General features: G+C 52.0%; 1 protein-coding gene across 1 annotated transcript in view; it reads left to right on the forward strand.

The window, feature by feature from the left end:
- Positions 1-4,756: 4,756 nt before the first annotated feature.
- Positions 4,757-15,846, forward strand: part of LOC111144395 (maestro heat like repeat family member 2A) — a 43,535-nt gene continuing 32,445 nt past the window's right edge. The window contains exons 1-11 of the mRNA XM_022498668.1: positions 4,757-4,832; positions 5,576-5,674; positions 5,924-6,105; positions 9,044-9,175; positions 9,395-9,557; positions 11,550-11,648; positions 12,127-12,278; positions 12,768-12,911; positions 13,926-14,018; positions 14,280-14,358; positions 14,508-14,621. Coding sequence (XP_022354376.1) covers positions 4,757-4,832; positions 5,576-5,674; positions 5,924-6,105; positions 9,044-9,175; positions 9,395-9,557; positions 11,550-11,648; positions 12,127-12,278; positions 12,768-12,911; positions 13,926-14,018; positions 14,280-14,358; positions 14,508-14,621 — 1,333 coding nt within the window. The remainder of the gene's footprint in view (positions 4,833-5,575; positions 5,675-5,923; positions 6,106-9,043; positions 9,176-9,394; positions 9,558-11,549; positions 11,649-12,126; positions 12,279-12,767; positions 12,912-13,925; positions 14,019-14,279; positions 14,359-14,507; positions 14,622-15,846) is intronic.

Genomic DNA, 15,846 nt, shown 5'->3' on the forward strand with positions numbered 1-15,846 from the left:
TCTTGGTGAGCTACATGTGCTGATTGTAAAAATAAACCATGATTATGACAGAAATTAGGAAAAGAGAGGTGCACACAAACACAAGAAAATGAAAATCTGGTAATCGTGTTCACCAGAAATAACTTCAGTTACTATTTTGGCAAATGTGTTTACTTATAAAATACTGCAGCTACACCAAGCATATCTAGCACTTTCCAACCCTCTTTCTCACTTCACTCTACTGGGAATGCCCTCCCCACACTTTTCTATAACATTTATTGCATTTTTCATTGCCAAGAAGTTAAATATTGCATGCATATGGCAGGATTTATTTAACCAAGACCTCTAGGTGGATTCACTTGTATTTTCTGCTATAAAAGAGCCCTCTTTGAACAGCCCAGTGGTTAGGTCTTTGTACATTTTCATGACTGTCTCCATCAAGTCGATGGTTATGGTATGCCTGGGTTCCTTTGAGGCAAGGATTCCAGAGCAAGTAGCTATTTGGTAAGTGAAGGAAACCCTGATATGGGAGTGGGGAGTGGAACCAGGCGTGAGAGACTCCAAGAAGCTGATCTGCTATGGGTGGCTGGAGCTGAATCCCTCTGTTGATGCTGGGGGCCAATGTAAGACGTCAGACTTATCCCACTTTAGCGAGAAGCCAAGTCCTGGGCTCTCTGAGCACTCGTCGTGTCTGTGACCGGCTGCTCCCAGGTTGTGTTAATTTCCCTTCACTTCCAGTTGGCCCCAAGTGTGGGCAAGGGGACCCTAAAAGCCAGAAAGAGCCCCTAGGAGAGAAAGTGAGGTGTGGAGTTGGAGGCGGCCCCTTGGGCCCTAAGGCAGAAGGACACAGGGAGCTGGGTGGGGCACTGCAGACTTGCTGCCCTGAGCAGATAGATGGCTTGAGTTATTTGCAAACTGCACGCAGAGAGGGACTATCCGTGTGTGGGAGAGCCAGTTTCCTGCACCCTCTTTGGTGTAAAGTAATATATCGAAGGAAAGTATCAGTTGGGAGATGAGCCATGGGATCTGGTTTTAAATTTTTTAAAAAAAGATTTATTTATTTTAGGGGGGGGAAGAGAGAGAAAGAGGGCCAGCTGAAGGAGGGGGCGAGGGAGCAGGAGAGAGAATCTCCAATGGACTCCCCACTGAGCACAGAGCACAGAGCACAGAGCACAGAGCACAGAGCCCAACACGGGACTTGATCTCACAACCCTGAAATCATGACCTGAGCCGAAACCTAGAGTTGGACACTCAATTGACTGTGCCACCCAGGCACCCTGGGGTCTTGTTTTAAATGTGCTTTTATTACTATTATTATGTCAAAGTTTTTATTTTTTGTTTTTTTAATTTTAGGAGTCATTTGTGTTTCTTTTTTGGAGACTGTACTTGGCCTGTCTTCCTATGGGCTGTATTACCCCGAGGGTTTGTTCAGAGAGTTTACTGCATTAATGAGAATATCGTTCCGACCTGCACCGTATTTTCTCCACTTGTTCTGTGCCTTTAATTTTGCTCACACTTCTGTGTGTTTGTTGCTTTGTGGTTTGTGTCACACATAACAGTTTTAAATGTGCAGACTTCAAACTGGAGCTGTGGTCCCATGGATAGGTAGTTTCTCCTGAACCCAGACCCATTTATTCCCTCCCTTGGCTGCTTTTGAGAAGCTGTTCTTGCCAGATCCCTCCCCACACCTTTGAGCCCTACCGGGACTCACAGACTACGTCCACCGTCCCGCAAGACCCTTCTTGGTCCACCCAGGGACCAGCTCCCAGGCTCCCTGATGCCCCCACCTCTCTGGACTTGAGCTGCTCGGGGCTCCACCAGCCTGTGCTTCTTCACACTTTGGTATCTCTGGCCCCTATGTCTTCTTTTTGGAATATCCTAAGCAAAAAGGGGGACTTTGGTAATGAGGCAGACTTCCTAAGGACGTGGGGCTCATGGCCGGGCCTCAATGGTGCCAAGTGCCTCTCTTGCCTGGCCCGGTCCCCCTACACTCTGGGTGCCTGCCCTACTCTTCCTTCTCCTCTTGGTCTTGTCTGTTCCTCAGTCCCCAGGATCGCACAGGACCATGGAAGACTGACAGAGTCTCTCTTACCCAGAAGGGAAGAATCTGATTGGTCCAGATCAGGCGTCTACTCCCGGTCATCCAATCAGGAATGTTGAGGGAGGGATTACACAGGGAAAACATGGCCACGGGGAGCCCTAACTGACCCCAAGGGTCAGGGAAGAGAGAGTTTAGTGAGCTGGGGAGATGTTCCCAAATGTGTCCACTATATACGTACATTGCGTCCATTTTATTTTTCACTTCCTGCCTTGGCGCTTTCATGCATTTAAACCCACGGGTTTTTACAATTCAGTTTTTTCCAATTTTCAAGGCAGCTCCCCTAGAAGGTGGGAAGCTCAGTTGAGTGACAAAAGGTTCGAGTGACTGATTTCGTGGTTGGATTATATGGGAGTCAAATATTACTGTCCTAATTTGAAGGAAAAAAAAAAAAAAAACCAAAACCCTGAAAAGTGTTTTTATTTCCAAAAACCAAGCAGAACCCACTTCTTTCTCCTCAATCTTGTGGTCTCAGTGTCTTCTCTGGATACTGTGTTGGGGGGCTTCTCACTTTTTGCCATGGCTTACACACTCCTTAGGTATGCAACCAAGAATGGCTCCTTTCTCCACCCTTCCTGATGGCCATACCCTTCCCTATGCAGCTGGGCATGGGAGGGATCCATTTCCCCACTCCCTCGGGACCTAGCTGGCCTGCGACCTGCATTTGGCTAGCAGCATGTGGTAGAAGGGGCAAGGGCCAGTCCCAAGTGGAGGCCCCAGGAGGCCTTCGTGTTCCTGCTCACTCTTTTTAGAAGCCCACCTCCTTGCTATGAGAACAGCCTGGGCTAGCCCTGCTGTGGGATAGACATGGGATCCAATCACCCTAGCCACTTCAGCCAACAGCTAGCCAATTGCTGGCCTGCCAACCTTGGGAGGCCATCCATCACCAGCCAGCCCTCACCCAGCCCACCAGCTGACTGCAGGTGCATGAGTGAATCCATGGATGAATATGCCCCAGATCAACAGAACTGGCTGGTAGATTTATGAACAATAATTAAGAGTTGTTTTTAGTCATTAAGCTCTGAGGTGGTTTTTTATACAGCAATAGCTAACCTATACATTTAGTCCTATCTCTTAATCCACAGTCTTTCATGTGTTGGGTCTTTAGCCTGTCAGAGGACACAGGTGTCCTACCCACCTCCATATTCACCACTACATGGAGAGCCATGTCAGCTGCACACAACAGGTAGGCAGGTAGGGTCTGTGGAATGGAATGGCAACCGTATCACTTAAGTGATCTTGGAGAAGAGCTGGTCCAGAGGGTGGTGGGAGGAGGTAGGGCAGAGGTAGCTACGAAAGAGGGGTGGGTGATAACTGTCTTCTTGTGCCTGTTCCATGCTGGTCATTTTGTCACCAAAGGGCAGAGGGAGGAACAACACAGGGATTTTATGGGGAAGAAGAGTTTGGCATTATGCCGGGGAAGCTCATCTTCTAAACATCCAGTTTCAGTGAAGTAGAAATGGGCCAGGAAGGGTAATGAGGGCTCTGGTATCAGAGGTGTCCAAGCAGAGGCTGAGGAATTTCCTCTCAGGAGGGTGGACAGACTTTGAGTGGGGATTTTAACTAAGCAGTCTTGGACCTAGGTGGCTCTGAGTCTTGTTCTGTTGCCCTGTAATGCATAGAAAGGTTTCCGAAGGCCAATATTTCATTGCTCAGACTCTCGATCTGACCTAACTCACAGCTACAACTGACAGGGGAATCCTTGGGCCCCACTTTTGGTTCAGGGAAACAGGGTCCTTGCCCTCTCACCTGCCCTAGAGGTGCTTCATCTTCTAAGTATTCTGTCAATGGGAACCCCCTTCCCCATCCGGTAATCTGTCCAGTCCCTGGGGAGGAAGAGTCCTTTTCCCAGGACTCCTCTGTGACCCACCCCACCCCATCTGCCCTGACCACATCTTCCCACCTCAAGGTCCTATGACCACATGTTGGAAGATGTCACCTAGAAGATGTGACTGCCGGTTGACCCATGAACTGGGCCTGGGAAATTGGAGGCTCCCCATCCCCTCTCCTGTCCTTGGAATGAGGGTTCTGCTTGCCTTTCCCACTCCCAGAGCCTGCTCCAAGGACACAGCCCTGAGGTGCTGATATGGTGTTGAGGCCACCTTGATGGTATATATGACTGAACCTAGCTAAGGCCTCTGAATAAAATCTTCAGATGCAGTCGGCAGGTGCAAGCATCCACAGTCTTGATGCTGCCCAAGAGAATCACAGCATGTGAGTTTCTTGCTTATTAAAACTGCCATCTACCAACCTGGAGTGGCCTTTCTTGGGTCTCTCCCTGCCTTCTGAGCACAGGGGCCAAGAAGCTCCCATGGAGCTTGCAAACCATCAGTGCATCCCCAGGAGACATGGTGGCGAATCACCCCCACTGTCACCGTGCCCCTTTCCCAAACAGACCACCGTACTTTACCACACACATGAGTAAGAAAATCATTTAGTGACAACATAATGTGGTGCTTTAATCACGGGGCGCTGTGCACTCCTCAAAGCCCTCACTTGATAAAGACTCAGGAAGGCAGTTAGATCTCAAAGTTCCAAGGGTCTGCTACCTAACGGTGATGATTCTAATGAAACCCTCCCACCCCACCAGGGGACGCATTCCTCATCCACAGCACGGCTGAAAAGCCAACTACCCCACTTCTTCGGCAACCCCTCCTGCTATTGTCCCCATTACCGTTGATGTGTATTAGGCAAAGAACGGGGCTTTTTCTTGTGGTATATTTTTGTTCCATCCAGGAGAGGTCTCCAAGGAAAGGTCAGTATTTGGGTCCCTGTGTAGCTCTTAAAAGGATTCCCAGGAGGGAAAGAGCACAGGACTGATCTGGGAGTGTTCAGCCCTCCATTTGGACATCTGTGTTGTTTGCCAACCCTTAAGAAGCTGCTGATGTTGCAAGAGCCCCTTGAAAGGAGCAACGGGGGCAGCTGAGGTGGATTTCTCATTAATCATTAGTTTCAGTTCAAGAGAAGAGAGGAGAAAGTGTCCTTCTTAACAAAGTGTATTTGTTAGCTATTGCAGTGTAACGAATGACACCGATTTAGTGGCTTAAAACAACACCCATCTATTACCACACAGTTTCTGTGGGTCAGGATTCAGGGTGCAGACAGTCACACAGGCCACATTCAAGGTGTGGACAGGACCACATCCTTTCTGGAGCTCAGTTCTCTTCCAAGTTTTTGTGGTTGTTGCAGAATCCAGTTCCTTGTGGTTGTAGGACTGAGTCCCTCACTTTCTTGCCACATGGCTCCTTCCTTGGGCAATTTGTCACACTGTTTCCATTTCGAGGCTAGTGTGAGAATCCTCTCCAGGCTTGTATAAGATCATGTGTCCATGGGAGTGGCTTCCTGTCGCCTATGCCACGGTCTACTGCTTAGAACGTGGGTCTAACCAAGTCATGGTTCTGCCCACACTCAAGGGGAGAGTCTTATAAAGGGCGTGACTCACTGGGGGTCATCTCAGGGTGTGTTGATACGCAAACTATTTTACAAATTTGGTCTTAGAGGAGCTTGAGGAAGAGATGACAGAAGCAGCCATAGACTCAACTGAGGACCCATCAGAGGAAACAGAAGACCTGGAACCTCTGGAACCAGATGACAGAGGCAAGAAAGTTGGCCCCACCCCTGCATTCCTGCCCCTTCCCCATGCCCACCTCTCAGTCCTGGCCACCAACTCTCTGGGAGCGGGTCCTAGCCTCAGGCTCAGTTTCTCCTTCTGCGCGGTGGACAGGGAGGCCCGGCTCCATTGTGGGGGCAGCTGGAGCTACAGCTGGGCAGTGTTGGGAAGGCCTGGGCATGGAGCACCTCCTGGGATGGCCCACTCAGCACCCCAGCTGTGCCACCTTGTCTCAGGGACTTTCCAGCAAGTCATGAACCTTCTCAACATCATGGACAGCGGGTCAGCAAAGGCGGACGCCGCCGGGACAGGTCCTGACATGCGGAAGATGCTGGCCTCCGTGATCATCACAGACAAGGCCACCACAGAGCCATCCGTGGTGATGAATGCTCTCATCCGCTGCTTGCAGGTGCCAGAGGTAGGGCCTGCCTGCCCCCCCACACCTGCCCCTCGGAGGCCCGCCCTACCTGTGGCTGCCTACGCAGCCGGCCACTGCTCAGCACACCTTACTGACCATGGCGGGCGTGGGGCCAGGTGCTGGGGCTCAGAGGTGGGAGAGACTGTGAGGTTCTCACTTGGAGGACCAGCAGGGGCTGTCATAATGTTTAAAAGCTGCCTTATTCTTTTTTTAATTATTATTATTATTATATTAGTTACCATGCAGTGTGTCATTCATTTTTGATGTTGTGTTCCAAGATTCATCGTTTACATATAACACCCAGTGCTCCATGCAGTCTGTGCCCTCCTTAATACCCATCATAGGCTCACCCATCCCCCCATCCCCACCCCTCTGCAACCCTCAGTTTGTTTCTCCAAATCTATTCTGACACAGCGGGTTTGGGTTTGGGAGCCATGGTCCACAGGCAAAGGTTTGCAATAGAAAAGCAGGATCCCGGGCTGAGTTCTTTGCTCTCTGTAGTAATTGGCTCAACCTGGGAGGGGCTTTCTCTCCAGGACCTGCAAGGCCCCAAGATGTCAGGAGATATAAAAAAATGTAAGTACAGGATTAATACCCAGGCTATCATCGGTGATAAGTGGCAATAAATAGCCAATAAACAGGTATGCATGTTTTAAAAATGAACACGTTTCAAAGATTTGTTATTCATTAACTAGTGAAGGCACCAGCAAAATGTTCAAATCTGGTAAGAAGAGCGTTTTTTTTGTTTGTTTGTTTTTAAGATTTATTTATTTATTTATTTGACAGAGAGAGAGAGAGAGAGAGAGAGAGAGATCATAAGCAGGCAGAGGCAGGCAGAGAGAAAGGGGGACGCAGACTCCCCGCTGGGCAGAGAGCCCGACGTGGGGCTCGATCCCAGGACCCTGAGATCATGACCTGAGCCGAAGGCAGTGGCTTAACCCACTGAGCCACCCAGGCGCCCCTAAGAAGAGCGTTTTACTCACAGAGATTTATATTCTTTGCCAGACAAAACTCATTTACGTTGCCATGAACAGGAATAATTTTTGTTGTTATGGAGGAAGCATTTGCATCGTTATCAGTTTCCTGTGACTGAGCTTCCAGCCCCATGGAGCCCTAACCTAACCTAGAGGGTCATGGGGGATCAAGGACACGCTCTCCTTGAGGCCCCATAACCCAGACCTCCTCGGGGGCCTGTTTTACACTAGCTTCTAAGTCTTGGACAATTTTTGTCTTGTTGACCATAAATGTTCTCCAGAGAGTCCTCTTGATCACAGATAAGGCTGGTTTTGTAATGGATCTGGCTGTTTATGTAGTGGCCGCAGGAGTGTTAATTAAGAACTCAGGCCTCGGGCACCTGGGTGGCTCAGTGGGTTAAGCCTCTGCCTTCAGCTCAGGTCATGATCCCAGGGTCCTGGGATGGATCCCTGAATCGGGCTTTCTGCTCAGCAAGGAGCCTTCTTCCCCTGCACCCCACTCTGTCTCTCTTTCTGTCTACTTGTGATCTCTCTGTCAAATAAATAAATAAAAATCTTTTTTTTTTTTTAATTTATTTGACAGACAGATCACAAGTAGGCAGAGAGGCAGGCAGAGAGAGAGGAGGAGGCAGGCTCCCTGCTGAGCAGAGAGCCCGACGCGGGACTCGATCCCAGGACCCTGAGATCATGACCTGAGCTGAAGGCAGAGGCTTTAACCACTGAGCCACCCAGGCGCCCCAATAAATAAAAATCTTAAAAAAAAACACAAAAAACAAAAACCTAGAGCACATGTTCTCAACGGGGTGATACTGTCCTGAAGTGGATAAAATGGGTTCTGGGGTGGGAGGAGGCATGAAGAAAACCTTACCTTCTTATGTATAAAGCATGGAGATGTATATGGCCTATAAACAGATATGTAATATATTGGTGGTGTTAAGGTTTCATGGTGGGGGGGGTTAGGAAAATATGTCTAAGAAGGATCTTTAGGGAGCAGTTAAAAAAATAGATTGCAGGACACCCATCCAGGGCCAGGCGGTACTGGACAGGCAAGGCCTTACAACTTTCTCCCTTCCAGTGGTTTTTGTGAGGAATCTCTGATCGGGTTGTAGGATCGTTGGTTATTTGCTATGCCAAGACCAGGCAAACAAGGCCAAACTCTCTGGAGCAGATTTCACTAGGACAACATATCCATTTGGGTGAATTCCTTTCTTCTTGAGGTGCCCACATTTTCCAAGGCCTATGGGCTGTTGGGAAGTGGCTGCCCTACCACCTGAGAGCAGGGGCCATCCTCCAAGGACTTTGTAGCCATGGCCCACATTCATCCTTTAAGTGCGGCTCATCACACCTGATTAAGTACGAGTTATTCTCCAAGGCAGATCTGCAGGTATGGCCTGGGTTGTACTAAGCCAGGTGGTTTAACATGGTGATAAGGCTATCTAGGAATCAAAGTAGAGTAAGAGGCACACTTCCTGGCCTCAGGTGCTCCCTCATGAGGGCAAAGGGCAGGGAAGACTGCTTTCTTGGACTTTTGGGGACCTCTCCCGGTATCTCCATGTGTTCTGAGCCCCATCCTACAGAGGCCTCATTACAGGGGCACGTGGATCAAAACATTGCCTGTGGTTTTTCCTCAAATTCCAGCCCCTCTTCCCTCCCAAAGACTAAAAGCTCCAGTCCCCTCAGCAAAGGGCTGGATCTCTTGGGAGCCAGCCCCCGCCCTCAGAGGCTTTCCAAGTCACCTCATTAGCATAACAAAGGACACGCTAAAACTCTCAACTCAGAAAATGCTAAGAGTTTTAGGAGGTCTGTGCCAGAAATGGAACAAAGATCAAATATACGTATCTTATAAATCATGGGTACATGGGAGGAGGGCTGGTGGAGGGAGCTGATGGAGGACTGTGCTGGGTCCGTCCCTGGCTCCGTGGCCCAAGTCTGGGATCTTGCCACTTGCCATACTTGCTTCCCAGATTTCTACTCAGCGCAAAGTCAACATTTACAACATCCTCCAGGAGATCATTCAGCAGGAGGGGGAGCTGGAGGAACAGGGAGTCCAGAGGCTGGTCACCATCGCCTCCAAGGAAATGAGAGAGACCCTGGAGGTAGGAGAGCCCTCCCCCAATGCCCCCCCCCCACTTCCCCCATCCCCAACCCACCCAGGGGCTGGGCCGCTGGTAGGCAGGGCCTGGGACACGCAACGCCCTTGTCCAGTGACCTCAGGTGTCAAGAAGAGGCTGAACCCGAGGAGTGCACGGGGCTGGAGCAGTTGTGCAGCGGGAGGGTTTTGGTGGAGCCCCACGTCCCTCTCCGGTCCCCGGCAGGTGGATGGCGACGTGAAGGCAGAGGTGGCCAGTGATACGCTGGTGGCTCTGTCCCGAAACCACTTCAGCATGGTCATGTACGAGCTGCAGCACCACCTGAAACCCCTCAACCTCACGGATGAATTTGTCATCATCACCTTGGCCAAGCTGGCCAATGGCAATGGTAGGCGCAGTGGGTCCTCAGCCCCGTGGTGGCCCGGCGCCCCCTCCTGGTCTCCGCCTCTCTCTTCTCTGACCAACCCCTTCCTCTCTTTTCTACTTTTTAAATTTCTCTTTGTAATTCTGGTTAGTTAACACACAGTGTTATATTAGTTTCAGGTGTACAAGAGAGCGGTTTAGCAATTGCACACATCTCCTGGTGCTTGTCCCGACGGGTGCACTCCTTACTCCCCGTCACCAATTCCACAGCCCCTCCCTCTTTTCTTATCTTTCACCTGCGTTCTTTTCCCTTTCCCTGTGTCTCCCTCCGCTGTTAAGATTGTGTCCCTGCCTCTTGTTTCTGTCTCTTTATTTCTCTGTCATTCTTTCTTCAAAGCTTTCTCCCTCTTGGGCTCCCCTTCATTCGACAAGCAGGTGCTGAGCTCCTGCTCCAGGCAGGGCTGCGGCCAGTGCTGGGCCACACAGTGAGGATGAGGGGCCGTGTCCCGCCCTATAAAGGACTGTAAACAAGTCAACAAGAAAATCGATGATTATCATATGAGATGAGGGATGGGAAGAGAACAGTCTGGTGGATCTTTGAGATCAAGAGGAGGGAAGGGACCTCACCTCTGTGGGGGTCTCCCTGAGGTAGCAATATTTCAGCTGTGACCTGAAGGGATGAGAGGATGGTAACTGTGTGAAGAACCAGATATGCATCACGTGCAAAGGCCCTGAGGCAGGAAAAGGCTTGGTTTCTTTGCAGAACTGAGGGATAACTGTGGTTATAGTTAGGGTGAGGGGGAGATGGGGTAAAGAGGGGTTGGAGAGGCTGTAGGACCTGGTGTAAGTCTGGACTTCATTCGAGGGCCCTGGAAAGCTGTTGAAGGAGTCAAAGAGGCAACTGCCTTGTGGAACAGAGAGGTTCTGGGAAGACCATTCTCGCTGTTGTGTGGACAGAGAAGGGATAAGAGGTGTGTATCTGAGAGGCGTTGGTGGCTTGGGCTGGGGCGAATTTGGGGAGTGGTGGACAGAGGGGAGACGTAAACAAGACTCCAATCGATGGGTTGATGAATTGTGTGCGGGAGGTGAAGGAATAAGTGGGAGGAGCCGCGGATGTCTCCTGGGCCTCAGGTTTGAGCAGCTGCCTCTACAGTGGGTGCACGGAGTTCACATGCACGGGGGACGTCCAAAGAATGGGGACAGCGTCCAGTTGGCGTGTGGATGCAGAGCTAGAGGGCAGGTAGAGGGATCTTCTTTGCAGGGTCCTTAGCGTGCAGGTAGTGCCCAAGCCGCCCATGCCCGTGGAGCGGATGCAGAGAGAGGAGAGGAGAGGCCAGCACCTGACCCGGGGAAGCCCAGCCCAGCCCAGGGAGAGAGCTGGTAGGGGATTGGGGACAGTGCGGGGGCATGGAGACTGTGAGGACAGTGACTCAGGAAGGGGCCAGGGGCCAGCATGTCCCATTTTGCACTGGCTCTGGTCACATGGGGCTGGGTAGATGGAAAGAGATGGCAGAGAGGCAGTGGGGCCGGGTGGGCTAGCCACTCCGAGGGGACAGCTGGGGGGAAGTGGGGAAGGGTGGTTCTGTCCCTCCATAACCCCTCCTCTCTCCCCCTCCAACTCTTGGTTTCCTTCCTCTCTCTCTTCTTCTGGTCCCTCTTTCTCACTGGCTGTTTCCTTGTTTCTTCCTTCATCCAAGGACATTTGTGGGACACCTAAAGAGCCAGGCACCTACCTGCAGAACCCCACTAAGTCTCCCCTCCCCAACTTCCTGCTCTGCCCACTCGTCCCTGCAGCTCCGTCTGGGTTTCTTCTGTCTCCTTGTCCCTGGCTCCTTCCCCCTACACCTGTTGCTAGCACCCTCCTTTCCTGTAGCACTGACTTGTGCTGTTTCCTGTGGCCCTGGTGGTGTGCTCTGCCCCCGTGGGGACTGGAGGCAGCAGACCGTGGGCTCGTCCTCTCTGCCTCGCCCCTGCTGACCTGGCCCTGACTCCCTGTCATCTCTCACGCCCTACACAGTGTTTGAGTTTATGCCATACATGGGCATCACCCTGGCCACTATATTCACGATGCTGAGACTTGCCAACGAAGCCAAGATGCGCCAGGTGATCTGCAGTGGTAGGTGTCTGCTTGGTCTGCCTGTCTGGCCCGGTCAGGGCGCCCGAAGTGGGACTGGGACAAACTGGTGGGTGGTCTGTTGAACAGGAGATGTTTCTTCCCAAACAGTGACCCAATCTCCTGCGTCGTGTGGCCTCTGATTGGCTCTTGGGGGTGGGGGTGGTGCGTGCTTTCAGGAGAAGGTGGCTTAGCAGGAGGAGGTCAACACTGGGACTCAGCTAAGCAGGCTCTGTTCCAAGCATTTCAGGAGGAGGCCGGGGAAGGACGATAGGAGTCCTGGGACAGGGACCAGGGAAAATGGCCCTACAATGGGCCTGCTCAAGTCAGGCCGAAGACAGGGTTTTCCTGGATGGCTGAGGCCATCTGGGTCACCCGCTGGTTCCGGAAGTGTGCGAGCACACCGTCCTGGAGGAGGTGGCCCGGGGAGGCCTAGTCCGGCTCCTACCCTTCCGGGCTCACTGCTCTCCCCCCTTGGCAGCCATGGAGACCTTCTGTGAAATGATGCAGTTTTACCTGAAGCATCTGGAGGACAGCGTGTACCCTGTGATGACTGAGGATCAGTTTGCCATGAAGCTCTTCCCCATGTACCGCTATTTTGTGACTGTGTGGCTGAGGAGCCACAACCCTGAGGTGAGAAGCACTTTTCTTGGGTGCGGGGGAGGGTCCCGTGGTCTCCCCTGGTCATGGCTCCCCAGCCTGTGTGGCTAGGAGCGCAGAGAGACCGCTGGGTCCAGACTCATTTCCCGAACCCCGGAGAGACGGTGACCTGATAAACAGAGTTGCTGAGCCACGTGGGGCCTGGAGCCTCAGGAGGTCATCTTGAGAAGGGCCGGGGCTTGGTGGATGAGGGTCCCTGTTACAGCACCTTTTATCAAGGGGAGCTATTTCCACAGCAACTCTGTGCTATGGGATCGTTTTACAGATAAGGAAACTGAGGCACTCAGGTTCTCCTAAGTGACTGAGCTGGGACTCACAGGGACAGTCCGGCCTCGTTGCCTGCCTGTGGGGTCTCGGGCGGGGCCTCGACTATTTCCTAGGTCCTCTCTGTTGCGCGTGCTTGGCACTCTGGTTGGCGTGACGTCACTGGGCATTGCCGCGGGGCCCGGGCTCCTGGGGCAGGTGAAGCTGGGGGTCATCAAGTCCCTGAAGCCGATGCTGAACCTCCTCCTGCCCAATGACGACCTGCGGGAACAGCTGTATGACTACATCCCCCTGCTGCTGGCGGAGTACCAAGGCGGCCTGGAGGCACTCTTCGTCACGCAGGTGAGAGGCCACTGGCCAGCCGCCAGACGGAGCTTCGGTTCCCGGGGCTCCCGGGGGACTATCCCCCCGGGCAGGAGTTGGGCCCAGCTGTTGGATTCTTGAGAAATGAATGCCGCTGTTCCAGGTGGAAGGGACGAGGACCCAAACGGTCTCAGAGGCCACAGTGAGGCTGTGTGTTTGTTTCCGGGGCTGCCATAACAGAGAACCACAGGGTGGGTGGCCTAAAAGAACAGAAACAGATTCTCGCATGGTTCCAGGGATCAAAGGGTTGGCAGGCAGTGATCCTTCCAGAGGCCCTGGGGAAGAATGCTTTCTTGCCTCTTCCAGCTTCTGGTGGCCCCAGGCACTGCATGGCTGGTGGCTGGATCATTCCAATGTGACCCCTCCCTCTTCATGTGGCCTCTCCTTTTCTTATAAAGACACCATGGTCGGACTTAAGGCCCATCTTAAATCCAGTCTGGTGTCATCTGAGACCCTTAACTAACTACATCTGGAAAGCCTCATGCATTTTGTGGGACCCTTTAACCCACGACAGCTCTTAACCCACAAAAGGTGGAGTTTCTTGGTAGGGTTCCACGTGGAGGTATGACCCAGGCTGATATATTGTAAGGGGATCACTGATCTGCTGGTGTGGCGTGCTGCTCAACTCTAAAAGCAAGTAACAGAAATTCATGTGGTAGATCTTTGGGGCTGCTGTAGATCGGTCTGGTGAAAGAATGGGATTCATTTCCAGGTGGAGAGAGGAGAAAAGGGGAAGAATGCCATGCTCAGTGGCCTTGTATGCCCTTTACAAGCTTAACTGCGTGTAGGCATTGCCGGGAGGCTGCCTGAAATGCAGGGTTGCATTCAGCAGGTCTGGAGCCAGGCCTGAGAGCCTGCATTCTAACCAGCTCCCGGGCGGGGGTGGGATGATGGTACCACCGGCAGAGGGCCATGCTAAGCGGCAAGAGTCTAGAGTTAACTGACCCTGAATCGGCAGAAGATCATCTGCAGTCATTTGCCTCTCCGTTGTAGGTCTTGAGGCAGATCCTGGAAATGTCGGTCATCACCAACACCCCTGTCCCGCAAATGCAACTACACACCATTTTCACCGAACTCCACATCCAGGTGAGGCCGGCAGGCTTGGCTGGGCGCCGGCATCCTCAGGGTTGATCAGCGGGAAGTGGGCTGCGGCAGGTGGCATGGCCGGCCAGGGGAAAGGGTGTGAGGGTGGTGGAGCCCCGTCTTGCTCATCTGGCTTCCGTATGCGACAGGGATGCGAGGCTGTGGTGCCCTCGTGCCCTCTGGTGTGGCCGCCCCAGGCCGCCCCTACACGCGTCTGCTCTCTGGTTGCGATCTCACCACCCGCCCCGCACACTCACTTCCCAGGTGTGCGCCAAGGCCCCTGCCCAGCAGCAATACAGCAGCCAAAACCTGACGGAGACTGTGCACTGCTTCATAGCTCTCGGTGAGGCTCCCTCCCTCCCAGCCCCGCCCTGCCCCAGGCCCACCATGAGCCTATGGGAGCCCCAGCCTCCGGGAGGCCTGGCCCTGGGCTGCCTCCTCCACCTCCTTCTGGCTCCATGGGCAGAACTGAAGGTGTCCTTCCTGCTGCAGCCCGGTCCTACCCCAAGGAGCTGATGAAGTTCTTCCTCAGTCAGATGGAGATGAGCAAGGAGGCCATCCGCCTGGGGACCCTGACCCTGATTAGGGCAGTGGTGAGCGCAGATGGTGAGCAAGAGAAGGAAGCCAGGCGGGAGGCTGGGGAAGCAGGTCTCACTGGTGTCTGGACCGTCATCATTTCCTCTTTTATAGATGCTACTGGGTGGACCGAGGTTGCTTTATATTTTCTACCCTTGAACCTAACCAGCACTGTATCCCCTATACCCCACCCTCAACCCTCTCCTCAAACTCTGAATCGCAGCTTCCCCCTGAGTCTGAATTTCAAACTGTCAACCCGAATCCTAGAACAAACCCCACCCCCCAAATGAAATCAAAGACCTTAAATAACACCTAGTTACATTGTGTAGGTTTAGTCCTAAAGCCTCAATGCCCAGTTGTAGTCAAAACTCCTGATTCTAAATTCCTAAGGCCAAACTCTAAACCTGGCCTTGCAGTCAGAAGGGAAATCCTGTCCCCAAGGATGGCACCAGCTCAGACAGCACTTTTGTGTGAACTGGAACAAGGCATCTCTTGCTGGCAGCATGTGGCCCTGCAGGAACATGATTTGCTTAGAAGAGCATGGGCCACTCCTGTTCAGTCTTTCAACTGAGTGCCCTTGTGCAGTGCACAAACTGGACAACTGTATATGAAGCAAATTCTGCTAATAGTAAAGCCTTCTTTGAAAAAAAAAAAAAAGCCCAAATTTAAGCAACAATAAGACCATTTTTCTCTGTCTGGTGGGAAGAGATGATAATGACTAGAGTTGGCCTAGCCATTTTTCTGTAAGAGACCTGATAGTAAAAATACTTTTGGCTTTACAGGCTATATGGTCTCTGTGATAGTTAAGACTCAACTGTGCTGGGGCGCCTAGGTGGCTCAGTGGGTTAAGACTCTGCTTTTGGCTCGGGTCATGATCTCAGGGTCCTGGGTTCAAGCCCTGCAACAGGCTCTCTGCTCAGCGGGGAGCCTGCTCCCCCCCCCCCCCCTCCTTGTTATATTTCTCTCTCCGTAAAAAAAAAAACAAAAAAACAAAAAAACTCAGCTGTGCCAAAGCTGTCATAAACTGCAGAGTGTGGCTGTGTTCTAATAAAACTTTATTTACAAAAATAGGCTTACAGCTAATCCCTGTGCTAGAATAAAAGGAAACTAGCTCCTTATACTTCACTGACAAGGGTGTAAATTGATAAAGCATTCTGAGTGCTCACTTCCATAGGGACCGAAACGTGGGCTCAACAATCTAACTTTTTGACCGTTGTCTGAAAGAAATCGTTGCCCAAAGGTAATGAGACAACGA

This window comes from Enhydra lutris, unplaced genomic scaffold, assembly GCF_002288905.1.
Source record: "Enhydra lutris kenyoni isolate GAN:26980312 unplaced genomic scaffold, ASM228890v2 scaffoldscaffold1, whole genome shotgun sequence".
Lineage (NCBI taxonomy): Eukaryota > Metazoa > Chordata > Mammalia > Carnivora > Mustelidae > Enhydra > Enhydra lutris.